The sequence below is a fragment of the Balaenoptera ricei genome, chromosome 12 (genome assembly GCF_028023285.1).
Source record: "Balaenoptera ricei isolate mBalRic1 chromosome 12, mBalRic1.hap2, whole genome shotgun sequence".
Taxonomy (NCBI): Eukaryota; Metazoa; Chordata; class Mammalia; order Artiodactyla; family Balaenopteridae; genus Balaenoptera; species Balaenoptera ricei.
The window spans coordinates 51,142,606-51,169,404 of NC_082650.1; the positions used below are offsets into that span (position 1 = coordinate 51,142,606).

The window sequence follows — 26,799 nt, forward strand, 5'->3', positions numbered from 1 at the left end:
TTCATGAGAACAATTGGCCTGTCAGTTTCTTAAAATGTTCATGTCAGGTTTTGGTATCAAGATTATACTACCCTCTTAAAAAAAATGTTGTGAACTGTTCCTTTCTCCTCTATATTCCGAGAAAGTTTAAGGTTGGTATTATTTCTTCCTTAAATATTTGGAATAATTCACCTGTGAAACATCTCAGCCTGAAATTTTCTTTATGGGAGGGTTTTAAATTACAGATCCAAAATTTTTAACAGATTATGATTATTCACATTTTTGTTTCTTTTTTTAATTCATTTTCATACATTTTTTAAAAGAGCATTTCATCTAAGTTGATTTTTTTTTGGTGTAAGGTTATTCATAATATCCTTTTATATTATATTTTTAACAGCTATGTTGAGATATAATTAATACATCATACAATTAACCTGCTTAAAGTGAACAATTCAATGATTTTTAGTGTATTCACAGTGGTGCAACTATCACCACAATTCATTTTAGAACGTTTTCATCACCCAAAAAAGAAACCCCATATCCATTAGCAGTCACTCCCCATTTTTCTCTAAGCCACCCCACCCCCCAGCAGTAGGCAACCACTAACTTACTTTCTATCTCTATAGATTTGCCCATTCTGGAAACTTTATATAAATGGAATCATATAATACATGGTCTTTTGTGACTGGCTTCTTTTATTTCCCATAATGTTTTCAAAGTTCATCCACGTTTTAGCATGTATCACTATACCAGTCCTTTTTTATGGCTGTATATTATTCCATTGTATGGTTATAATACCACTTTTGTTTACTGGTTCATCAGTTGGTGGAAATTTGGGTTGTTTCCAGTTTTTGGCTATTATAAATAATGTTGCTATAAATATTCAAGTCAAAGTTTTCGCCAGACTCTTTTCCAAAGCAGGGGCACCATTTTATAATCCCATCAGCATTGTAGGAGGGTTTTAATTTCTCTACATCCTTGTCAACCCTTGCCATCTTTCTTTTTTATTTTAGCCATTCTAGTGGATGTGAAGTTGTATCTCACTGTGGTTTTGACTTGCATTTCCTTAATGGCTAATGACGTTGAGTATCTTTTCATGTACTTATTGGTCATTGGTATATCTTCTTTGGAGAAATGTCTATTCAGATTCTTTGTCCATTTTTAAATTGAGTTTTTTGGTTCTTTATTGATGAGTTGTAAGTGTTCTTCACATATTCTAGATACATGTTCTTTATCAGATATGTGATTTGCAAATATTTTCTCCCATTCTGTGGGTCATCTTCTCACTTTCTTGATGTTGCCCTTTGAAGCCCTTTACCTTTTTTTTTAACATCTTTATTGGAGTATAATTGCTTTACAATGGTGTGTTAGTTTCTGCTGTATAACAAAGTGAATCAGCTATACATATATCCCTGTATCTCTTCCCTCTTGCATCTCTGTCCCACACCCCCATCCCACCCCTCTAGGTGGACACAAAGCACTGAGCTGATCTCCCTGTGCTATGTGGCTGCTTCCCACTAGCTACCTATTTTACATTTGGTAGTGTATATATGTCCATATATACACTACCACTCTCTCACTTCGTCCCAGCTTACCCTTCCCCCTCCCCATGTCCTCAAGTCCATTCTCTACGTCTGTGTCTTTATTCCTGTCCTGCCCCCAGGTTCTTCAGAACCACTTTTTTTTTTTAGATTCCATATATATGTGTTAGCATAAGGTATTTGTTTTTCTCTTTCTGACTTACTTCACTCTGTATGACAGACTCTAGGTCCATCAACCTCACTACAAATAACTCAGTTTTGTTTCTTTTTATGGCTGAGTAATATTCCATTGTATATATGTGCCACATCTTCTTTATCCATTCATCTGTCGATGGACACTTAGGTTGCTTCCATGTCCTGGCTATTGTAAATAGTGCTGCAATGAACATTGTGGTACATGACTCTTTGTGAATTATGGTTTTCTCAGGGTATATGCCCAGTAGTGGGATTGCTGGGTCATACGGTAGTTCTATTTTTAGTTTTTTAAGGAACCTCCATATTGTTCTCCATAGTGGCTGTATCAATTTACATTCCCACCAACAGGGCAAGAAGGTTCCCTTTTCTCCACACCCTCTCCAGCATTTACTGTTTGTAGATTTTTTGATGATGGCCATTCTGACCAGTGTGAGGTGATACCTCATTATAGTTTTGATTTGCATTTCTCTAATAATTAGTGACGTTGAGCATCCTTTCATGTGTTTGTTGGCAATCTATCTTCTTTGGAGAAATGTCTATTTAGGTCTTCTGCCCGTTTTTGGATTGGGTTGTTTGTTTTTTTGATATTGAGCTGCATGAGCTGCTTGTAAGTTTTGGAGATTAATCCTTTGTCAGTTGCTTCATTTGCAAATATTTTCTCCCCTTCTGAGGGTTGTCTTTTCTTCTTGTTTATCGTTTCCTTTGCTGTGCAAAAGCTTTTCAGTTTCATTAGGTCCCATTTGTTTATTTTTGTTTTTATTTCCATTTCTCTAGGAGGTGGGTCAAAAAGGATCTTGCTGTGATTTATGTCATAGAGTATTCTGCCTGTGTTTTCCTCTAAGAGTTTTATAGTGTCTGGTGTTACATTTAGGTCTTTAATCCATTTTGAGTTTATTTTTGTGTATGGTGTCAGGGAGTTTTTGAAGCCCTTTATCTTTTATTTTAAAATTTAATTTTATTTATTTTTTATACAGCAGGTTATTAGTTATCTATTTTATACATATTAGTGTATACATGTCAATCCCAATCTCCCAATTCATCCCACCACCACCACCCCCCTGCCACTTTTCCCCCTTCGTGTCCATACGTTTGCTCAGCCTTTTATCTTTTTAATGTCTATGGGATGTATACTGCTGTCTCCTTTTACATTCCTGATAATGATAATTTCTGTACTTGCTATTTTATCTTGATCAGTCTTATTAGGGATTTAATAATTTTATTAAACTTTTCAAATGACCCATATTTAGTTTTATTGTGTCTACTCTATGTCTGCCTTCTATTTCATTGATTTCTGCTCATTTATTATTCATCTATTATTGATATTTATTTATATAATTTATTATACAAATTGAGCTATACCTTTGAATTATTTATTTATAATTTACATATTTATTATTTATTAAGTCATTTATTATACCATTTATTTTACTATCTTAAATTTAATTTGCTCTTCTTTTTCTAGCACTTGAGATGGAAGTTTAGATCATTAATTTTTTACCTGTCTTCTAAGATATGCATTTAAAGCTATAAACTTCCTTCTAAGCATTATTCTAGTTGCATTACCATTTTGGATGTTGTGTTTTCATTATTTATCATTTAAATGCTTTCTAGTTTCCATTGTGATTTCTTCTTTGACCTATAAGTTGTTTAGAAGTGGTTCTATATTTCTGTTATTAATTTCTAGTGTGACTGCACTGTGTTCTGAGAACATACCCTGCATGACTTCAATTTTTAAAAATATTTTAAACTTGCTTTATGGCCCAACATATGATCTATTTTGGTAAATGTTCCAAATACTCTTGAAAAGAATATATATTTGCTATTGTTGGGAATAGTGTTCTATTAGGTTAATTAGATCACATTTGTTCTTAATCTTTTATATTTGATTTATTGGTCTGATTTTTATGAGAAATTGAGACAGGTATATTAAAATCTTTGATAATAATTATGGATTTGTCTATTTCTTCATTTAGTTCTGACATTTTAGTTTTATATATTTGAAGCTATATTATGGCTGTATACAAATAGGATTGTAAATTTTTTTTCATTGAATTGAAACTTATCATTATGACATGTCCCTCTTCATCTCTAGTAATATTTCTTCAAGTCAAACTTACAAATTAGTAATATAGTCACAGAAGTTTTTTTTGTTTTGTTTTGTTTTTGTTTTGGGGGTTAGTATTTACATGGTATATCTTTTTAATCCTTTAAAACTATCTGTGTCTTTTTGTCTCTTCAGTCCAGTCTGAAAATCTTTGTCTTTTAATTGGAGCATTGAGTTCATTTACATTTAATGTGATTACTGTTACAGATGGGTTTAAGTGCACAATCTTACTATGTATTTTACTATGTATTTTATTCATTTTATTTATTTTTCTATTCGTCCTGCCTATTTTTTGTTCCTTTATTCTTCCCTTCCTTCATTACTCTGGATTAATCAAGTATTTTTATTATTCTGTTTTGTCTCTTCTATTAGGTTTTTAATTATACCCGTTTTCTTTTGGTAGTTACCTATAGTTCTCAAATTTTAGCGTGTATCAGAATCACCTAAAGGACTTCTTCAAACATAGATTTCTGGGTCTCACCTCCAAAGTTTCTGATTTAGTAGGTCTGGGGGAGACCTGGAAATTTTCACTTCTAACAAATTCCCAGATGATGCTTATGCTGCTAAGTCAAAAGGCCACACTTTGATAGTTACTCATCTGGATTCCAATATATATTCTTGACTTATTACAGCCTACCTTAAGCTAGTAATTTTTGTTTTCATGGTGTCTTCCACTCTAAAGCTAGCAATTTTTTTTTTACAGTCTTTTACTATCCAAATAAAAATCTTACAATGATTTAAGTCCACATAACTCCTTCCTACAATTCATGCAACTGTTTATTTTACTTCTACATATAAACTCCACAATATTTTTATTTTTGCTACTTTGAAAGTCAATTAAAATTTTTTTACCCATATATTTATCTTTCCTGCTGCTCTTCTTTCCTGAAGATCTGTGCTTCCATTTGAGCTCATTTTCCTTTAGCCTGAAGAACTTCCTTTCATATTTTTCATAGTGTGGGTCTGCTCCTGATGGATTCTCTCAGCTTTCATTTGTCTGAATAAATCTTTATTTCTACTATGATCTCTAAAGGTATTTTAATTGTACATAAAATTGAGAGCTTTTTTTTTTCTTTTAGCACTTTAAATATCTCTTGGCTTCCGTAATTTCAGTAAAATAGTCATCTGCCCCTACTGTTGCTTTTTGAAAAAGTAAAGTGCCTTGTTTTCTCTTGCTGCTTTTAAGATTTTATCTTTGTCAGCAGTTCAACTATGATATACTTAATTATGGTTTCCTTTGTATATATCCTTGTTGTGTATTGAGGTTCACTGAGCTTCTTTAATGTTTGGAATGATGTCTATCATCAATTTTTGAAATTTCTTGACTATTATCTCTGCATATATTGCTTCTGCCCCATTCTCTAATTCTCATCCTTCTATGACTCTAATTAAATATATATTTGATTGCTTCACTGTATTCCACGTGTCTCTTATACTAAGTTTTATTCTTTCCATTCTTTTTGTCTCTGTGCTTCAGTTTTGGGTACTATCAACTTATCTGACCTCAAGTTCACTAACTCTTTTTGCTCAGTCTAAGCTATTGCTAAAACTGCACAATGAATTCTCAATTTTAGCTGTTGTATTTTTTAAATCTATAATGTATATTTAATTATTTTTATAGATTCCAGTTCTGTCAAAATTATCCATCATTTTATCCATTTTGTCCATCTTTTCCTGTGCTCCCCTGCACACACACACACACACACACACACACACATATATATATATATAAACAATTATTTTAAAGTCCCAGCCTGCTAGTTCCAATATCTGGATCATCTATGGGTTTGCTTTTATTATCTGCTTTTTCTCTTCTCACTCACATTTTCCTGCCACTTTTCAAGCCTTATAATTTATTATATGCCATATTTGGGGTATAAAATGAACAAATGGGACTTGTAATGATGTTATTTTCCCTCATAAAGGTTCTCCCTTTCCTCTGTTAGATGCATAATTTGAAGGGTTGATCACCTTAATCCCATTAGGAACTGAACTAGATTGGGGCTGGATTCTGGTTTTAGTTAGACCCAGTCTACCTCTTGTTTGTCATTTTTCCTCAGGTGTGGCTCACCTGGACTTTTGATCAATAGCTTGGAAGGTCTCTTTCCTTTCAGCCCTGAAACACTATGGGAGATTCAGTCTGCCCTTTGGAGGTTTTAATTTAGCTCATTAGCCTCTTCCCTCATGCAGCTTTAAAATCTGGCAAATGTCTTGAGAGGAAAACTCACCAAGCATTTCTTGCTGACTTCCTGTCTCTGGTGGGAGTTTGTCTCCTAAGCACTGTGGACAGATTTCACTATGACTTTGCAATCCAGCTTCCTTCTTGGGTATGGCCTTCTGAGACTTTTGACTGACAGCTGGGCTTTTCCCTTTCTTCTCATCCCTGAAATTCTGTCCTTCAAAAGTTTTGAGCTTAGCCTCCCATCCCATCAAGTTCAATATCTGGCAAAAACTTGAGGGACTGTTTGATGCAGTCCCTTTCTCTAGCAGGAATTTATCTCTTCACCATGAGACTGCAGATCTTATTCTGCCTTTCTTGGCCAGTTCTCCAGTTTCTTTTATACTCTAGCATTCAGCAAATGTCCAGTGGTATTTTTCAGAATTTAAATTCAAATCTCTCATGCCTGCATCCATGGCCTTCAAAAACTCCCCTGGCTTTTCTTTGTCCCAGTAGAGTCCTCATGCCAAAAACAGAGTCACTGTGACCAGAATTGGTAAATGTTCTAAGGAATAAAATAGCCAGGGATTGTCAAGTGACCTAGGAGGGTTCTTCCCTTTCTGGAATTTTAATTCTTCTAGTCTTCATTGTGTCTATAACTTTCCAATGACTTTAAACATATGACTTTGTAATTTATCATTTTAGTGGGAGCGTGGCTTTTCTACTAAATCTTACCTGAAGTAGAAGTCTCAATACTTACTTGAGAGTACTACATAAATGTATTCTCATATTTTCTACTCTATTTCATTAAAAACAAACTTTTAGTCACAACCCACTAGTAATCAATGTTAGGATCCACTAATGGATCATAATCTGCATTTTGAGAAAAACTGCTCTAATAGATCTCTGGGAAAAACCAAGGTGCCTGGCTGTTTGGAAGAGGTCATCTAACGGATATGGATTAAATGGACCTCAATCCTCTTAGTATTATATAAATTCTTGAAGTATATAATTCTGCATGCATTTTTCTTTGAGGTATGACAAGGTCAGCTTTTGCATACAATTTACCTTCTCACTGGAATACCCTGGCAAATTTAATTTTGTTATACTCCTTCTCCAGGATTTTTTGTCAGGCAAAATCAAATTCTTATGATTTGTCTTAGTCATTTGTATATTAACCCTACACATTCTAAGTTTCCATTATTTTGTCCACAAAGATATGACAATTTCTTTCAAGAAAAAAGACAAAATATCCCTCATATCCAAAGCACCTTCCCTCAAACTTTGACTTTCCCCTCTGTACTGTTATGTCTTTTACCTTAAGTAATAGTAAACTACCTCAGAATTTGTTCATGGAAGGATTTGTAACTACCAAGGACCAAAGGAAGCATGTGTGGAAGCAAAACTGATACAATGCTTTGCTGCCATTATCAGTAAGTGTGTACATCATAATAAGAAAATAAAACAACTTGTACCCTGAAAGAAATAAAATAAGCAACCAAAAACAGGGTCACTGTGCCTAGTTCACTTTCCCAAAACAAAAGAATCCTTAGGTTTTGTTTATAAGTACTGACTGCCTAATAAAAGCAACTTTATCACCAAGTTTTTGCAATGTTGATAGTTGAAGATCTGTGATAACCTTTGTGGCTACGACAACTGTGTGAGAAAATTTCTGTCTTTTCTACCATGGACTGCATAACTACAAACTTGGTAATGTTGGTAATTTTGTGGGGTTTTCCCCCCATTTTTTGTATTTTTTTATTTGATGAACCAATTCTTTTTAAAACTTGGAGTTTCTTGCAAACTTTTCTTGGAAGTAAACTTTTCTAAATGCTTTGTGCCTGACTATTCTTTTGACAATTCTAGAGATTCCACCAAGATTTTATGTATTTATCTACCAGAGGTGTATTCACCAGCCAGTGCCAAGTAAACTGCATTGTCCATGAGGAGCAACTCAGGAGCTCTTTGAGGTGTATCTTTTTCTAGTCTTAGGCAATAGTTTCTGTTGTTGTTGTTTTTAATTGAAGTATAGTTGATTTACTATATTGTGTTACTTTCAGGTGTGCAGCACAGTGATTCAGTTATACATATACATATATATTTTTTCAATTCTTTTCCATTATAGGTTATTGCAAGATACTGAATATATTAGTTCCCTTTGCTATACAGTAAATCTTTGTTGTTTATCTATTTTATATATGGTAGTGTGTATCTGTTAATCTTATACTCCTAATTTATCCTCCCCCCTTCCCCTTTAGTAACTGTAAGTTTGCTTTCTATGTCTGTTTCTTTCTGTTTAGTAAATAGGCTAATTTGTGTCATATTTTAGATTCCACATATAAGTGATATCATATTTGTCCTTCTCTGTCTTACTCCACTTAGTATGATAATCTCTAGGTTCATCCATGTTGCTGCAAATGGCATTATTTCATTCTTTTTTATGGCTGAGTGATATTGTATATATATACCACAACTTCTTTATGCATTCCTCTGTCAATGGACGTTTAGGTTGCTTCCTTGTCTTGGCTATTATAAATAGTGCTGTTATGAACATTGGGGTGCATGTATCTTTCTGAATTAGAGTTTTCATCTTTTCTGGATATATGCCCAGGAGTAGGATTGCTGGAACATACGGTAACTCTATTTTTAGTTTTTTAAGAATCCTCCATACAGTTCTCCATAGTGGCTGCCCCAATTTACATTCCCACCAGCAGTGTAGGAGGGTTCCCTATTTTCCATACCCTATTCAGCATTCATTATTTATAGACTTTTTGATGATGGCCACTCTGACTGGTGTGAGGTGATACTTCATTGCAGTTTTGATTTGGATTTATCTAGTAATTAGTGAGGTGAGCATCTTTTTGTGTGCCTGTTGGCCATCTGTATTTCTTTGCAGAAATGTCTCTTTAGGTCTTCTGCCCCTTTTTTGATTGGGTTGCTTTTTTTTTGATATTGAGTGTATGAACCATTTGTTTATTTTGGAAATTGAGCCCATGTCAGTCGCTTCATTTGCAAATATTTTCTCCCAGTCCACAGGTGGTCTTTTCATTTTATTTATGGTTTCCTTTGAAGTGTAAACGCTTATCAGTTTGATTATGTCCCATTTGCTTATTTTTGCTTTTATTCTTTTGCTTGGGAGACTGATCTAAGGAAACATTGGTCCAGGGACTCCTGTGGTGGTCCAGTGGTAAAGAATCTGCCTTATAATGCAGGGATGTGCGTTCAATCCTTAGTCAGGGAACTAAGATCCCACATCCCGCACGCCACAACTACTGAGCTCACGCGCCTCAACTAGAGAGCCCATGTGTGCTGGAGCCCACGCACCACAACTAGAGAGAGAAAACCCGCATGCCACAACTAGAGAGAAGCCCGCGCGCCGCAAAAAGTCCCGTGTGCCGCAACTAAAACCCAACATAGCAAAAATAAAAAAAATAAAAAAAAATAAATAAAAAGAGGGCTTCCCTGGTGGCGCAGTGGTTAAGAATCCACCTGCCAATGCAGGGGACATGGGTTCGAGCCCTGGTCCAGGAAAATCCCACATGCTGCGGAGCAACAAAGCCCATGCGCCACAACTACTGAATCTGTGCTCTAGAGCCCGCAAGCCACAATTACTGAACCCGCGTGCCATAACTACTGAAGCCTGCGTGCCTAGAGCCTGTGCTCCACAACAAGAGAAGGCACTGCAGTGAGAAGCCTGTGCACCTCAACGAAGAGTAGCCCGGGCTCGCTGCAACTAGAGGAAGCCTGCACGCAACAACAAAGACCCAACACAGCCAAAAATAAATAAAATAAATAAAATTTTTGAAAAATTTAGGGAAAAAAAAAGGAAAACATTGGTACAATTTATGTCAGAGAATGTTTTGCCTATATTCTCTTCCAGGAATTTTATAATGTCATGTCTTATACCTAAGTCTTTAAGCCATTCTGAGTTTATTTTTGTGTATGGTGTGTGGGATTATTCTAACTTCATTGACTTATATACGGCTATCCGCTTTCCCAACACCATTTGAAGAGACTCTTTCTCCATTGTATATTCTTGCCTCCTTTGTTGAAGATTAATTGACCGTAAGTGTGTGGGTTTATTTCTGGGCTCTCTATTCTGTTCCATTGATCTATGTGTCTGTTTTTGTGCCAATACCACGTTGTAGCTTTGTAGTATTGCCTGAAGTCTGGAAGGGTTATGCCTTCAGCTTTGTTCTTTTCGGCAACAGGATTTTAATCTAGTTGATTCTATTTCTTTTTCTGACTCTTTATGTTTGTTTGGTTGTTTCCTGGTTAAGTCTCGTTTTCATGCTGGTTCTAATTTGTACACAACCACTAATTTCTCATTTGGTGGCAGCAATGTTGATAATATAGATTTTAATGTTCTTACTGTCTGATCTTTATGAGGTTTTTATGACAGAATATCTGATTGTATTTTATATTTGTCTTGAGGATTTTGTTATCTTTTGTCATCTGAGATACATCTTCCCTTTGCTTCTGGGTCTTGAGACATTGATTTAGTCAATCTGATAACTAGTTTCAGTAGTAAGTTGGGAAGTTGTTCTTATCATTCCCTACATTACTGATTTATTTTATTGTTGCCTAACCATTGATGATATCCTCTGTGCTGTTTTTCATGTGTGTGACACTCTGAGTTCAAATTAATTAAGAAAAAAATATTTTTGTGCCCACAGGAATGGAGAGCAGCCACTGGAGATCTGGAGCTGCTACCATCAGCCAATAAATTTTTTGTACTTTGATTACATTTGATCCATCTGTGGCTAATGTTATAAAACTAAGATTTTTGGTTCTTTTTGTATATTTTTTAAAAAGACTCTTTTCCTCTTTGCAAAAGGAAGGCACAGCTTTTAACAACAGTCTGTTTACAATTATAACTTTCTCTCTGAAGCTAAATTTCTCTCTTCCTCAGGATGCTATTTGAGATTAATAGGTCAGAAAAGTTGTCATTTGAACTCACTATATAGGGATATCTAATTCCAATACCAGATTTACCATCAAAGAGAATATACACAACGGATAAAATTAGAAATTGTTTTCACATGGTTTTAGAGCAAAGGGTAGAGAGAGACTTTAAAGGTTTTGTTTGGTTTGTATAACCATTCTACAAACGAGCCTGAATTTGTGATTGAATAAGAATGATTGCTACTGGCTTGCCTAGAAATTCATGACCACTTCAAGAAATCTCAAAAGCTCTGGGTGCATACCTTTTACCCTCTCTCCTCTCAAAAGAAAATAAGAAAGCATAAATACACAAGTGAGTCAAGTAAAGATGTGAGGAACAGCTTGGTGTCCAAAAACAGGGTGTTAATAAACCTAAAGGTGTGCCCCCAGCTCAACCCACGATCTGATTGAACAGTACTACAAAAATAGCATACACACAAACAGAGAGAAGTCCAGCTATAAACTCTCCAGAGCTCTTTTCATAGCTTTCCCATAAGATTAATATGTTTATCTGTTAAGTGAGGGCATATATTTTCTGAGCACCTTTGCCTATTTCTGGAGCGGTGGTCCTCAGCTGGGAGTAATTTTGATCCTTTTCTGCTCTGGGGACATTTGGCCATATCTGGATACATTATTGGGTGTCACAATTGTGTTTGTGTATGGGGTTGCTATTGACGCCTAGTGGATAGAGGTCAGGGATGCTAACTATCCTGCAACGCACAGGAGAGCCCTCCCAAACAATAAATTATCTCCTTAAAATGTCAATAGTGCCAAGGTTGAGAAACCCTGCTCTAAAGAAAAATTAGATTATAAGTCTCTTAAATTTAATTGCATTCCTTTTTTGATTGGCTTACAGAGACTACGAAACACTTTTATAAATTTAAAATAGAGAACTCAAGAATTTTTAGAAAGGGAAGAAAACATCCAACTTTCATTGCTTTAAGTCTGTTGATTCTTAAAAAAATATTTCTCTTAATGAAGCCTATATGCAGAAGGAAAAAAAAAACTTTTAGCTATGAGTTAAATTAATTGCCTTGTTTACAGGTTGACAAAACAAGTAATGCAATGTAAATTGACAGAGGAGAGAGAAATATTAATAAACTTTAGTACTTTTAAACTTAATTTGAAGAACTCTTAAAAATTAAGTATAAAAAATAGAAATAGAAAATACGAAGTTCAAAAGTTTGTATTTCTAATCAAGGTGAATCCTTGAACAAATTCAACTAGCTTAATAATGCTGTCTTAAAACAACTATATGTCTCTTTCCTGATCTTATCACAATGTGAATTAAAATGTTAGCATACTAGTATAACTCATGAAAGGCTTGGGTTTGTTTCCACAAACCCAAAAAAACCTAATTAATTAAACTTTATAGAAATTTTTCTAATTTCTAAACTTTTTTTTTTTTTTTTGGCTGCACCTCTCGGCTTGTGGGATCTTAGTTCCCCAACCAGGGTTCAAACCCGAACACTTGGCAGTGAAATGGCTGAGTCCTAACCACTGGACTGCCAAGGAATTCCCTCTAATTCCTAAACTAATATTAAATTGAGTTAATCATTTAATTAATAATCCTTGGATACAAATTACAATATCTAAGCAAGTCATTTGTGGAGAATGAAATAAATACTGGATCAACAAACATAGTTTTAACATACCCCTGGCTTTGCTTTTATACACTGTAAGTGACCATTAATTAATAGGTTGAAAAGATATATATGAGAAACTGAGATATGTTGGTATATTCCTTTTTAAGAAATGTAAAGGAATATTTATGTGTCTGTAAAGAGGTGTATATGCAAAATGATGAAATTTTATTTTAATATCATGGGAAAAGGAAATTGACTTTGTCTTAAAGTAAAATTGTCTGGTTGTGCCAGAATGTTAGCTAGATGTAAATGAATTTATTTATAAGATGAAGGAAAGACTTGTGAATCCTGCTCTATAAAATATGGAGGGCATCCAAAAGAGTAGAACTAGAATTTGGATTTTCTTTTCTGCTAAATTGACAAATTAATCTTTGAGTATATGTCTACTTGGAACAAAAAGCAGTTAAAAAGTATTTAGTGCCCAAATAGCAGAGGTTTCTTGTATTACCAAAATACTCTTCAGAGCCTAACATTTTGTGCTTTTGCCATACCTTTGAACCGTTCGTTTAAACGAAAGTTCCTCACCTTTGAAAAAGTTCCCTAATAAGTATCATTACTTGATGCTTAGTTTATTTTAAATATTGCCTGTAACTGTTATTCTTTAATACTTACTCATATCTTTTCTCCTCTGATAACATTTTTTGATATTGCATTTCCCAAATTCAGCCCCCAAATTCAGAATAAACAACTTTTTACTATGTCTTTTATACCAAAGTTGTCTTTGGGGTTTCCTAAACAGCTGCCAGACAGCCACAAAGGTTTGCTCATTTATCCTATAAAAGGAGTGTTAAAAATGATATGTTCAATATACTCCAGATTATTTCTTAGCTCAAAACTACTGTAAAAGTCATCCTGCTTATCAAGTCCTCAATATGAAAAGAACTTGCAAATCAGTAAGAGGAGTTTAACTTAATTGCCTTTAAGTAAAATGCATTAATATAAAATAAAGATACTTTAGTAATTCTGTAACTTTCAGGTTGGACAGAAATATAGTCATGTCCATCTACAAAAATTGGCACAAAACCTATTTTTAAAAATTAATTTTTTAAAAGAAATATTTTGTTTCCAGTTGACAATCCCAAGATGTTTTATGGGATAAATTAAAAGAACACGGAGACTACTTAATGCCTACTCTGTCCATAATATAGTTTCTCTCTCAAGGTAATTATTAACTAAATCCTCATAAAGTGATTATGTGTTATTTCAGAAAAAAAGGATTTCACTCTTCACTATTCTATCATTGTTGGCTATTACAAATTAACATGAGCCACTGAGTCTTGTCATCCATAGATAGTTTCTGCTTTTTCCTTACATTTGCCTAGTCTTAAGTCCCTATTATGAGTTGAGCTACACAGACCAGAAATTGAGTCTTCTGGCAGAAACATGAAAATAGTGAAAGCCTCAGTAAAGACTTTTATCATACTCATAACTGTTGACTCTACAGGGAGTAGACTCATGGAAGCAGACTTTTCAGTATAAGCTGATGTCAGCATGACAAACAAATACCTGTCAGACTACCAAAGATAGAGTCAGGATTTCTAGGATTCTTTAAATCCAGAAGCAGATGACTTTGTGAAATAGATTGCTTCACCCAAAATCAGAAAAACAAGAATTATTCACCCAGGAGTAAATTAGTTAATTATGATTAATGTTCTATATCTAATGGACATATAAGAAAAATTCCTTTCTTATTTCAAACTCTCTATTGGCCACACTTGTATAAACTGGAATGAAAAACACTCTTTAAATGGCATCATGTTCCAACAGAGCCTTTGGAATTCAGAAAAAAAATTCTATGAAAATTCTCAATATAGCTTATAAGTAATACATTATTAGAGAAACATAAAAATTATGATTCTGGAGAAAATGACATAAAAAACTACTCCAAAATAGTAAAATTGGTTAAAATTACACAAAATACCTTTACTTAGTTCCTTACTTTTCATGGCCATGACGCTATTTTACATAGGTTCCATAAAAATATTCTCCTTTCTGCAAGGCAGTTACTTAAAAATTGCTTTTGTAACCATGGCCATGTCTCAAATCTCATAATTAAACAAGGTCCAAGCAACTTGCTTGAGGTGAACTGGATGGTTCTTGGTTCCTGGTCTTGGTATATGAGCTGATAAGAGCAATATTTCACATATAAAAGTAATGACAACCATATGAACTTTACAAAGCCTTCAGACAAAGTTAACTCCTAAATTTTAGTATCATGTGACTCTAGTTTTATTAACCAAATTACAAGAAGGTTTTTGTATATGTAAGTGTGACCTTTCATCAATTTACATAATAAAAACAAAACATCAAAGTAATGATATTGAATCAGAAAAACACTAAACAAAGTTATGTCACCAAAGCCATGCCTTAGGAGGAAATTTGAAGGCAAAATTGACACCTTAACCAGAGTAAGCAATGCACATCATATTCCAAAATCAGAAAACGAAATAAAACAACACTGTGTAGTAAAGGATTAACATAGTCTGTCTAGGCTGTGTAAACCTTTCACATTCCGAAGAAAGATTTCACACTTGCTCAATTCCTGGGAGATAACCTCTAAGCCCTTGGAATATTCTGCCTGATAAAAACGTTTTTAGTTTACCTGGGAGTCTTATGCCCTGCCAGATAATCTATGCTAACAATGTGATTTATGGTGGGGGCTTTCAGCCATTTAGTATCAGCTTAACTTCTAGAGGGGATGGAGACTGAAGGTCAGTCACATGTGCAGTCAGCCATGCTATGTGACCAGCCCACAATTAAAAAACCTGGACACCAAAGCTCAGATGAGCTTCCTTGGCTGGCAATACTCCAAGCATATCACACATCATCGCTAGAATTAAGTGCTGTCTGAATGACTTCACTGGAAGAGGACAAGTAGTAGCTCATGCCTGGTGTTTCCTGGACTTTGCCTTATATCCATTTCTGAGTTGCTGATTTAAATTTGTGTCTTTTTGCTGTAATAAGCCATGACCGTGAGTATAATAGCTTTTCTGAGTTCTATGTATTCTTTAGTGAATCACTGAACCCAACGGTGACCTTGGGGACCCCTGAAAACACACTTTGCAACCCTGAGATAAAGTAATATCATCAAAAACAGTCAATCGGCCTGGTTCTTATTTCCCCAGTAAATGAAACCTTGAGTCTTTCCTGTAAGTTATTCTCTGATAAAAACAACAGTATCCCTGATTTTGGCAATGCTGATGTCTGAAGATATGTGATGACTTTTTTGGATATGACAATTATGTGAGAAAACTGCTGTTTTCCACCTTGAAGGGAGTAACTGTAAACTTGGTGACCTTGGTATTTTTGTAAGTTATTTTTTTCTTTTAAATACTTGTCATATCTTTAATTTGTGAAAGCTATCCTTCTATAGCTTGGACTCCCTTACAAATCTTGTTTGCATATAAACTCCTTTTCTTTTCTGAATGCTTTAGTCTCTGAGTGGTTTATGTTTTATTTCAGCCAGTGGTAGTTTGTATCAATAGTACTTTAGTAGATTGATTAAGAGAATCAAACTCCACTTTCTGCGGAATATCCGTAGAAATGCTCAGAAGTGGCTCTGAGAATTAGAAATCACAGGAAAACATTCTACCTAAATACCAAAGGCACAGCCCTCACTCTACTTGAGAGCTATACTGTAAAAGAACAAAAGCGAAAAGGACCCTCTCTGAAAATCTAGCTTAGGTGCCCAATATTTAAATCACACCACAAGACAGAAGCATAGTATGTAATACTGACATAAATTCTTCCAAGTTTATCAAACCAAAGAGTTATATACATAAAATCATAGAATAAGTTTTTAAAAGACCAGTTCCTTTTGAGATTAAAGTAAAACATAGAACTTCTTAACCTAGAAATAATTTCTTTTAATTCTGGTACTGAATTTCCCAGCTTTAAATTTGTGGCTTAGCTTATTTTGGGGAAAATGAAGGTAATTTTTTAATCTTGTGCTCCAACATTCAATATTTAAGATATTAATAGTGCTGTTCTTTCACATGTATTACATATTTGGGGTTTAGCTATCTCTGAAAATATATTTTTAAAGTATTAAAGGTACTTTTTCTTTTGCTAGAAATTATAAAATAAAACCAAAAACGTTCCATGGTATTCTCAAGAGTGTTTTAAAATTTAATTTTAAATGGGTTTCCTGTGTACCAATAGGGTTTATGTTTTGAATAACACATTTGTGAAGTTAAAAGAACCTACAGTGATGAAAAGTGAAATACTTTCCAATTCAGCAAGAAGATTCTGGACAACTGCCCTGTAAACAGCAATCTTATATTTCAGGCAAGAAATGATTCACATTCTGTACTAGTTCAGTAATAGATTTTTCTGAGAAATACCCTACAAGTCAATGTACACTTAACTTTAAGGAAAACTAACCAAAGAATATCTTCCAAGGTTTTTCAGAACTTATCCTAAAATTTACTTAATCAGATTAAACAAAATTAGGTCAAAAGTATATTATTTTAACTACAACTAGAAGGTCTGGCTCACTTTACAATCCTCTTTTCATAAAGACTAAAATCTATTTAATGATTTTAGCACCTTTAATAATTTGTAGTGGTGAATAAACTTTCACAAGTGACTAGAATCCTATTATAGTGAACATCATTCTAATGTTCACTTCTTTATGGCACTTCTTCCTATGTTCTGACCATAGCCCAGAGCTGATATTTATATACTCCCATTCACTCATTTAAAGATATTTTATCAGCTCAGTAAAATGACATGTTTTTAAAGAGTGTCATGTTGGTGGTACATCAGGTTTTAAAGTTTTTTTAAGTGTTGTTGACTGCTGATGCTCAGACAAATAGGGTTTGTCAAGGGATAAACTTTTGCTCATTTCAGATTCAAGACATGCACACAGTTTTTCTCCCACAAATCTCATTTCTTTATGCATTTTAAAATTGTCTCAAGCACGATACAGAAAAAATTTCTTTCCTATCCATGAGACCCAAGCTTGGTTAGATTCCACACAGAGGCACTGTCTAGATAGAAACAATGGGTGAGGAATAACAGGGCCATTTGTGAAGGAATTCATGTTGAATATATTTATTTGTATCCACATTAGAAAAACAACACTCCTCTAATGTAGGTTGGCTAGTGTTTTGAAAAGAGTATTCTATAGAAAAGCAAATGTAAATACCGTTACATTTAAAATGGGACTTCTATCTGTAGAACATACAAAACAAATTTGAAATGGTATTTCTGGGGTAAACAGTAGTCTGCCACAAGCCATAGCAGGGGATTTGGGAGTATTCCTGTTTTATTTTATTTATTTTATTTTATATTTATATATTTGTGTGTTTGTTTATTTAGGCTGCACTGGGTCTTAGTTGCCACATGCGGGATCTTCCTTGTGGCATGTTTAGTTGCGGCATGTGGGCTCTTAGTTGCGGTATGCGTGTGGGATCTAGTTCCCCGACCAGGGATTGAACTGGGCCCCCTGCACTGGGAGCACAGAGTCTTACCCACTAGACCACCAGGGAAGTCCTCAGGAGTATTCCTATTTTAAACTGGCTATCTCATTTTCCTCTACAAATCTTTCAAATTCATTCCCTTTGAACATTTATTAAGAGCTGGCTTTTTCTTTTCCAAATAACATTTAGGACTACATTTTAAATTATAATTCGGTACTCACAAAGTTTCATAAAACACCACTACCTTCTCTATGTGTGATGCACTCTGATAGTTTCAATGCTATTCTATATTATTTTCAAAATGTTGGTAGTGACCCACTAAACTGATTTCACAATCCATTAATAGGATATGATCTACAGTTTGAAAAATATTGACTTGGCCTAAGTGATAAGGAAGATGAAGTATGAGGAAACTGAATGGCTTAAATTCATAAGGAAAGTGACTGGCAATCATTTGCATAATTCTGTGCAAGTCAATAACTGGCCTCTGGAATATAACTTGTCTCTATATTATTTTTCTGTTGCAGTCTAAATCATTATTGCTTGACTTTTGCCCCCCTCACTCTCCACTCCCTTCCCATTTACTTCCGTGTTTCATACCCATTCTTTCTACTCATGTCTTTGAATTTGATGCTTGTTATGTGGCAGTACTTGTTTGAGATTACTAGGTGAACTGGTATCTTCAATCAACAAGCCTATAGAAAATTAAGAATCCGAGACCAATTCTGCCATATATATAAAGATAGCGAATGAAGAAATACAAACAGGCCGACTTTATCTATCAATGGTTGAAAACAAAGGTTTGGTAGACAAATATTTTTAGAGCATCTATTCTGTGCTGGTCATTATACCTCTGTGTCACCTATTGTTCTTTTCCTTGTATGTTTATGTATAAGTCTTATCTCCCCTATCAGACTATAAGCAACTTGAAGACAGAATCCATGTATAATGTCTTTGAAACTCCCGTAGCAACTAGCACAGTATCTTGAGATCAACAAATCCTTGATTATTAGAGATCAATAAATACTTGCTGAATGAACAAGTCAAACACACCAATATACAAGTAAAGAACTACCTTGGTTCTCAAACCTCTTCCTCTTAGCATCATAATATCAAAGAAAGCATCATTCTGAGTGCCTGTTGTCTGTGCCCGTAAAGAAACAAATAATAAAATACTGAAGTATTCTTAACTAGTGGTTATGTAAAATATGGTCACATACCCTTAAAAGATGAAACAGCAGAATAGCTGAACCGGTGCCTGAAACAGCAGTACCTGACCCAATATGCTCACTCCGGATGAGACCACATAATAAGGTTAATGTATTTTCATGAAATGTAAGTATTAAATATTTATTGAGAGGCTACTTAACACGGGGCAGGTATTATGCTAGGTGCTGGGTTACAGCGGTGAGCAAGAAAGAATCTTGCCCTCAGGGAGCTTTCAGTCTATGGGAAGACAAACAAACAAATGATAACAAGAAAATGTGCAAAGTGCAAAGATAGGAAAAATACCCAGAAAAGGCAGCTAAGCCAGAATTCGGAGCAGGTAGGGGTGTGAAGAGGAGGCTTAAAGAGGGCTTCTTAGAGGCAGCAGTTAGTTGAGACCTGAACAATGAGGGGAAGTTAGACAAGCAAAATCTGTGCAGAAAGTATGGTGAATAACTTCATCTTTATTTTAAAAGATTATTCTAGAAAGCTGATTATACCATTCACAGAACTTTTTATCTTCCTTTGACAGAAAATTCATAATGCCCAACATTCCACCTCCAACCTGGATCCAGTCTCCCAACATTACAGACTGTTGAACTGGTCATTTACAAGTCTTATATTGTCAAAAAAACTCACCTCAGAGCACAAAGTAACAAGAGATCAATTTGCTTCTCTAATATTTTCTGTCAAAACTGTTAAACACATAGGATACAATGGACCATGCATATATAATAAAAATACATTTCTTCAGTGGGGGTGTACTATTATAATTCTAATGATTGCCTATGGCATCTAGTAGGCTCTTGCACCAAATGAGAATGCATGACACTGTACCCATAAGGAGAACACTCCCAAAAAACCCACCAGGAAAAAAGTCCACCTGATTCTTTAAGTAAACCATTTACAGCTATACTCAAAACAAACTCTGGCCTAGACAATATTTTAAAACTTTAACTTTACAATTTTGTTATGTCTAATTCTCTTTACGTAACAAAATACATAAATAAAAAATAAAAAGAATTAAAAGGAGGAAAGTTACATGAAAATAAGTATATAGGTTATGAAGAAAAAGGCTGAGGCATTGGCAAGGTCTATTTAATTACCAAGAAGTGAATTTATTTTCACATCAGTGACAGTCAATTATTTTTATTTATCCTCATTTTACTTTAATTAAAAGGTGCCATGGCACCCATAAAGAATTTTTTAAATCTCACAGATGCTCTTATGCCTTAGATAGGCTTGTCTTGTTGTACATCTGGGAGTCGGCTTATACTTATCTAAACTTCACATACAATTAAATGTTCTCCGTAGGTACAGCTTTAGTTACAGCTGAATAGAGTTCCAGGAAACCCCATTAGGAGTTTCACTATTTACTCTACACCAACAATGGCAGCTGGTGCATTTTTGGCCACAGTGAGCACTCTTTCCATTGCGCGTGACCAACCCACCTTTTCCCCCGAGTTTGATGTCTCACAAGTCAAATTTTAATTTAACTTTTGATGTTTTATCATGGGTTAAGAATGCTATTTTATAGTTAAAATTTTATTTTTGAAGTAAGAAGGCTATACAAAAAACTCAGAAATAATTTTCAAGCACACCATCCTAGCCAGTTAGCCCACTGTATTAAGTATCTCCTTCTTCAATCTTATACTGCTAAAAACTGAGCATTTCCCTCCAACCCTCCTACCTTTAGCTACAACCTGATAAAAATGGCCATGTTGCCAATGACCCACACAAGTATAGTTAATTCAAGATTCCAGCTCCTATTTCCAGGATTAGAATAGTCACAATACCTCCTGCTTCAGACACTCAAACTTTCTAGTTTCACAGTTTCGTCGAAGTTGAGACCTGTCTTGGCTAAAAAGTTCCAATTTCATTTTTTTCAATTTCTGATTAAATAAAAGACAAACAAACCTGTTTATTACTTAAGTGAACAAAATCTATGATATCCTACCGAGTTTCTGCTAGGCAGAGCACAGCTGCGGGGTTGCTACAGCAACTCTTGTACACTGACCATAGACTGCCCCATCCAGGAAGGAAATCATTTGCTCCACCCCCTGAGGAGTCAAAGGCAAGCAGCAGTCTGTGAGCAGAGACACATTTTGAGTTCAGTAATTGTGATCGAGCAATGAGAGACCATTCTTTATTGTCTTTCCTAATAAATGTCACCCCAACAACACAAACTCCAAACCAAGTTGCTGTGTGTGATTATGTATTTCTGCACCATAGTAGGACTATATTCTTTACCCACCCCCCACTAGAAACCTGAGCCAGGAAACAAGCCAAAGCAATTTCCTCCCAGGCACATAGAAAAAGAAAAAAAAAAAAAAAGTAAATTAGAATATTCTCACTTTTTTGAAGAGTACCTTTTGGCTCTTGCTTTCAGGCTTTAACCCATGCAAACTTAGGTTCTACGACAATTTTTTCTTTTTTTTGGCTACTCAGATCTAACATTTATTGAGTTTTTATTCAGTGCCAACACTTCTGCTAGGTGCTTTGACATGTTATTTCATTTAATCTCACAACAACCCTATGAGGTAGGTAGTAATATAATCCCACTTTTACAAGTAAGAAATGGAGGCTCCAAAAAGTTATTTGATCATCCAAACTACTAAGGGGCAGAATCACAACATGAACCCAAGTCTCCTAATTCTGATATCTATGTTTTTCCTACTATACTACACTGATTTTGCAAGAAATATCTCAATTCTTAATCGAAATATTCAAGTGTTCCTTAAATGAATTTAATTTCTTATGGTAATTTGTTTTAGTAATACATTTCCACAAGTAATGACTTCACTACTGATAAATCTATTCGGCCATTGTCCTAAGGTGCATAGAAAACAAAGGCACAGAAAGATAGGGCTGCATTAATAGTCCTGGTGAGTTTTTTGCTAAGTATAAGCCACAGCACTCACATTCCTTTTTTTTTTTTTTTTTAAAGCATAATTGAATTTTATTTTCTTGTTATATAGAAAAAGAAAAAACTGAAATTTACACATTATTACTGAACACCAGCACATTTTATTATTGATGATTTGAGATAAGTTTGCTTTGTAAATTAAGACTGAAGGTCAACACATTGAGAATGAGCACTGTAAGCAGATATAGAGTGTGTGTGTGTGTGTGTGTGTGTACTGTAAATATATATATAATATATAAATATATATTTATATATTATATATATACGCGTAATCTTGTAAGAAACGAAACAAAGAAATTAGCTCCCATATTAAATATCAAATATCAGGCTTAAACTGGCCTAGTACATAGTTTTCTAGGATTTATGATTATGATTCATTAAAGTTATATGACTTACTAATGTAAAGACCTCAAGCTGTTAGACATATTCTCAAGAAGGAAAAAACAAACAAAAAACAAACAAAAATAACCTACAACAACAAAAATACAGTGAACTTAGTACAGAGCCCTGCACATAATAAAATGTTTGGCAAATGTTTGTTAAATGCAAAGATCTTCAAGAGTTACTGTGATGCTGGTAGCCAGCCAGTGTCCCAGGTATCTACCCTCTCTAATTAGCTACAACAAAGCCTGCTCTTTTCTGTCTCCTGAGGTCAGCCCTTTGGTGAGAAGGGAAGAAAGGTGCACAATACGAAACAGCTTAAGTGGAATACTGACAAGAGGGAAGAAGAAGCCAAATATACCAAACTAAGAATCTAATTTATCTTATGCTACCCAAGTCCCCTCCAAATCTGAAAAGGCAACTGCTCCCAGGCACTCAGAAATGGGAGGAAAGGATTATTGTTTGGGTGAGGTGATTGGCTGGAAAAAGCCCTGAAATATGTTTCAAAATATTTCGGACTACTGTATTCCTGATTCAGGTGGTATATTAAACAACAATGTGCATGTGTCTGCTCTTTGCCTTATTTGATGACATTAACAAAGCAGGCAGTCTAGCAGTAAAGCTGAAGTATCTCTGGAATAGGAAGGGAAGAAGGGGAAATGGAAAAATCTTCAAACCTTTGAATTAATTTTACTATTTTTATAATGTGCATCAGGGTTGTTTGCTGTAGTCCTGATTGAAAAATGTATCAGTAATCATAAAGTCATTGTTTTAGTAAGTGTGTAAAGGTCATTTGTTGCTGTTATTCAGGATGTAACAATAATGACTTTATCTTTAAAACAGTAGATGGTACTGTGAACAGATTGTCACAGGGAATTGCCAAGATATAGATCAGTTTGGGAGTTGGTGGCAGGAAATTAGAATGAGATACAGAGCAAAGTGTCAACAGCAGCAAGTGTGCATATCTGCCATTTTTTATCAGTTGTTTTTTTTTTTTAAAGCAGTGAAGAGGAGACTTGGATGAACAGACCTCTAGAAAAAAGAGAGGAAATTCCTACAGAATATATATAGAATAGTGGAATTGGAGTCACAAAAGGAGACATCATCTAATGGAGTTAAGTTCAAGTCTTTCCAAACTTGAACACATGCAAAACCTTAATCCAACGTTATATTTTTAAAAAATGTGTAAGTAATTTCAAATTAATTGTATAAGGCTGTCTTAGTAATTATCATTTATGTTTTTATATATAAAATGACGAATATATTAAGCAAGCATTCAGAGTAGTTTATTCAAATGTTCTAATGTTATTCTTTAAACAGATGAAGGAAATCAGAAGTTAACACTTAGAAAATGTACGTCTCCCTATGTAAAGACTCAAGATTTCAGTAGAAAACAGTATCATAGAAGACAGCCACGATTCAGTTAGTACGTAGCCAAGATTGCTGAAAAGGTGAAGTTCATGAATCAAAATTAAGGGTAAAATCAGGAAATTGAATGACTAATACCAGAGAGAGGAAAGGGTCTTTGAAGGAACTAAGCAAATATGATCTTGGATAGATTATCTCGGCACATGGATTTCAAAGGAAAGGACAATGGTTAGGAAAATAAGGAAAAAAAGGAAGACCGTGAAACAAGATGAAACTCTGAGATAATGATGGAAATAACCTGAAGAAATGTCAATTTTAACCTCTGTTCTACAACCACAGTTTACAAAAATTTTATTTTAGATGATGGTGATTATTATTATTAAAACAAAACTTACGCTAACTAGAACAACTTTACCACTGCTTTCTCATTCTCAAGTTCTCTATTTGATTCATTTCTGGTTAATTAGTTTCACCTTCTGTTGGAGTTTTAGGTTTTTTTTTTTTTTTTAACATTTATATTGGAGTATAATTGCTTTACAATGGTGTGTTAGTTTCTGCTGTATAACAAAGTGAATCAGCTATATGTATACATATATCCCCATATCTCCTCCCTCTTGCGTCTCCCTCCCACCCTCCCTATCCCACCCCTCTAGGTGGACACAAAGCACCGAGCACTCACATTCTTGAGGAGAAAAGGCAAAGTTGAAAAATAGGTAAGGTGATGAAACTGAGTTTAGACGAAGCAGTCTGTGGAACATCTCTGGGGCTGAAGGTGCTGTAAAGGGAGAGGGAGTGAAAGTGGGTGAATGAAAAATGTACTATTTGAACCAGAGGGAGAGAAACTTTTATCTCAGCCATTAGTTGCTTTCAAGGACAATTCCAAGTATAAATGTGCCAATTTTCAGTCATCTCCCCACTTCAGGTATGGAAAGGTCTTCTAACAGCACCTCTTCTCTCGACGAGACTGAATCACAGTTTTCCTCCTCCCCCAACAGAGGGTCCACAATTACCCTCTTTCTCCTACACACACTTTTTGGGATTTCCTAGGAGGATATAAAGACTGTCTTTTAAAAAATTGCTTTTCCTAGCTCCCCAAGATGTTGATCTTTTTATTCTTTCACACCTATAGCTTGAACATCCCCCCAGCTGTAGATAAAGATGTACCTCCCAATCTGTCCCTTTGGAATCACCATCTCTTAAACTGCTACCCTATCTTCTGAGTTCCTCACTTCTGTTATGCCTTTTCTGTCAGTCTTCTAGTTCTACTTCAGTTGATGACTCCAGTTCTCTAGTTGCCCCAAAGGATTCTGATGAGAAACCAAATAAGTTCAGAAGAGTTGTACTAGTTTCCATAGGCTTCTGGAAAGATAGGTCAACAAATGTAAATTTATTATAAAGCATATATGTACAAAGAAATCTCTTATGGCACCACTAATCAAAATATCAAAAATATAGTTATAAAGGAGTAAGATCAAAAAAACCAAAGCTAGATTTGTAAAACAGAATGGGAATAGCAGAGAAAGGCTTCCACAGCTGCGTTACTGTCATCTAAAAATTAAGTAACTATGGGTTCCTATTTGTAATTGTCACATAAAAACTTGGGCTAAAGGCCTCTTCTCAAAAAAGAAAAACATTTCCCAGCTCTAAAACAAGATAGGGAGGAAGCACCAGGAAAGTAAAAAGACCTTTCCATACTCTGTTAATTTTATATTGGTTCTTAAGGTTCCAAGCCTACTAAATGAAAAAATGTTATGGCACTTGTATCTCAAATTTAACTCAATTTTAAATATCATCAGTCTAGTATAATTTTTTAAACTTAGCTTAAGGTATCTGCAAAGTGAACAATGTTTCTAACACATGGTGAGATTAGGTACTTGTCAATAAGAAAAACAAGAAAGCAATCATTTATTATTTGGGGCTCTTAGGAGGTCATTAGGCATTAATTTTAAAATACTACAATTTGACACTTTATAGAGGCTAGAAACATAATTCAAAATTTCATAAAGGTATATTAAATTAAAACCACTTTAGATAGTTCAAGATCTCACTGACAAAGTTCATTTAAGGCAACAGTTTTGCTATTGTGTTACTGTTCCCACATGATATCATCTCTTCTCAATTTCATTTGAAGATTATGGACTCGTATTGGACGAAAGTTGCTGTTCTTTTGAGGAGAGTTAGTTAGCAAACATTTTCTGGGGCTATTTTTTATGTTCTTTGATCCTTTACAGTTGCTATCTTCTTTCTGAATAGCTGAAGCTTCACTCATCTTCGAATTCTGAACTTTTTGCTGCAGTTTGCGGACCTGGAGAGAAAAAATTCTAACATTTTAGTCAAAAATATACTTAAAATATACCTTACAGTAGATGGATTGGATTGATGGTTTAAAGATTACGTGAAATTAAAAAGTTCGGTAAGTCTTTATTTATTGAATACCTATTACATGCCTAACACTGTGCTAGTTAGACAGAAATATAATGAATAAAACAATCTTTGCTTTCAAGGAGTTTACTGCTCTTATTAGTGAAATAAAAGCATATATGTGACAACTAGAGAATAATTCAAGCCACAATAACTTTGAGTAGGACAAAAAGTGTATATGTGAAAAGGTTAAAGTAGGACAAGATCAATGTGGGCTGGAGAAGCTGAGAGGAAGGAATGTTTATGTAAGATATGAAATGGGAAAAATCTGGAGAACAGGGAGGTGAGAGAAGGACCTTTCAGGTGACATTAACAACAAAGCGAAGATTTGGTGCTAGGAGTGAGCATCAAGTTTATAGAGCTTATATATATATATATTTATTATTATTTTTTAATTTAAAGTATTCATGAATTTAAAGTACTACTGAATGCCAGTTTAAAAGAAAAAGGCAAAGGAATAACTTTATCTCATTGAGGAGTATCTAGTAATGATTGGGTAGACAGAAT

The 26,799-nt window shown here is 34.6% G+C and overlaps 2 protein-coding genes across 3 annotated transcripts in view; both read right to left on the reverse strand.

Annotated features, from left to right (window-relative positions):
• The window catches only part of LOC132375998 (putative uncharacterized protein C6orf183), a 74,855-nt gene extending 49,735 nt beyond the window's left edge, over nucleotides 1-25,120 (reverse strand). The window contains exons 1-3 of one of the 2 annotated variants that reach the window (XM_059941445.1): nucleotides 25,036-25,120; nucleotides 24,551-24,646; nucleotides 21,154-21,282 (exon numbers count right to left, since the gene is read on the reverse strand). The gene's annotated coding sequence lies outside the window, so the exon portion shown is untranslated. The remainder of the gene's footprint in view (nucleotides 1-21,153; nucleotides 21,283-24,550; nucleotides 24,647-25,035) is intronic. The other variant, XM_059941446.1, reaches the window with a different exon arrangement.
• CEP57L1 (centrosomal protein 57 like 1) overlaps nucleotides 25,095-26,799 on the reverse strand; it is a 55,152-nt gene continuing 53,447 nt past the window's right edge. The window contains exons 11-12 of the mRNA XM_059941447.1: nucleotides 25,971-26,176; nucleotides 25,095-25,178 (exon numbers count right to left, since the gene is read on the reverse strand). Coding sequence (XP_059797430.1) covers nucleotides 25,160-25,178; nucleotides 25,971-26,176 — 225 coding nt within the window. The 3' untranslated portion in view covers nucleotides 25,095-25,159. The remainder of the gene's footprint in view (nucleotides 25,179-25,970; nucleotides 26,177-26,799) is intronic.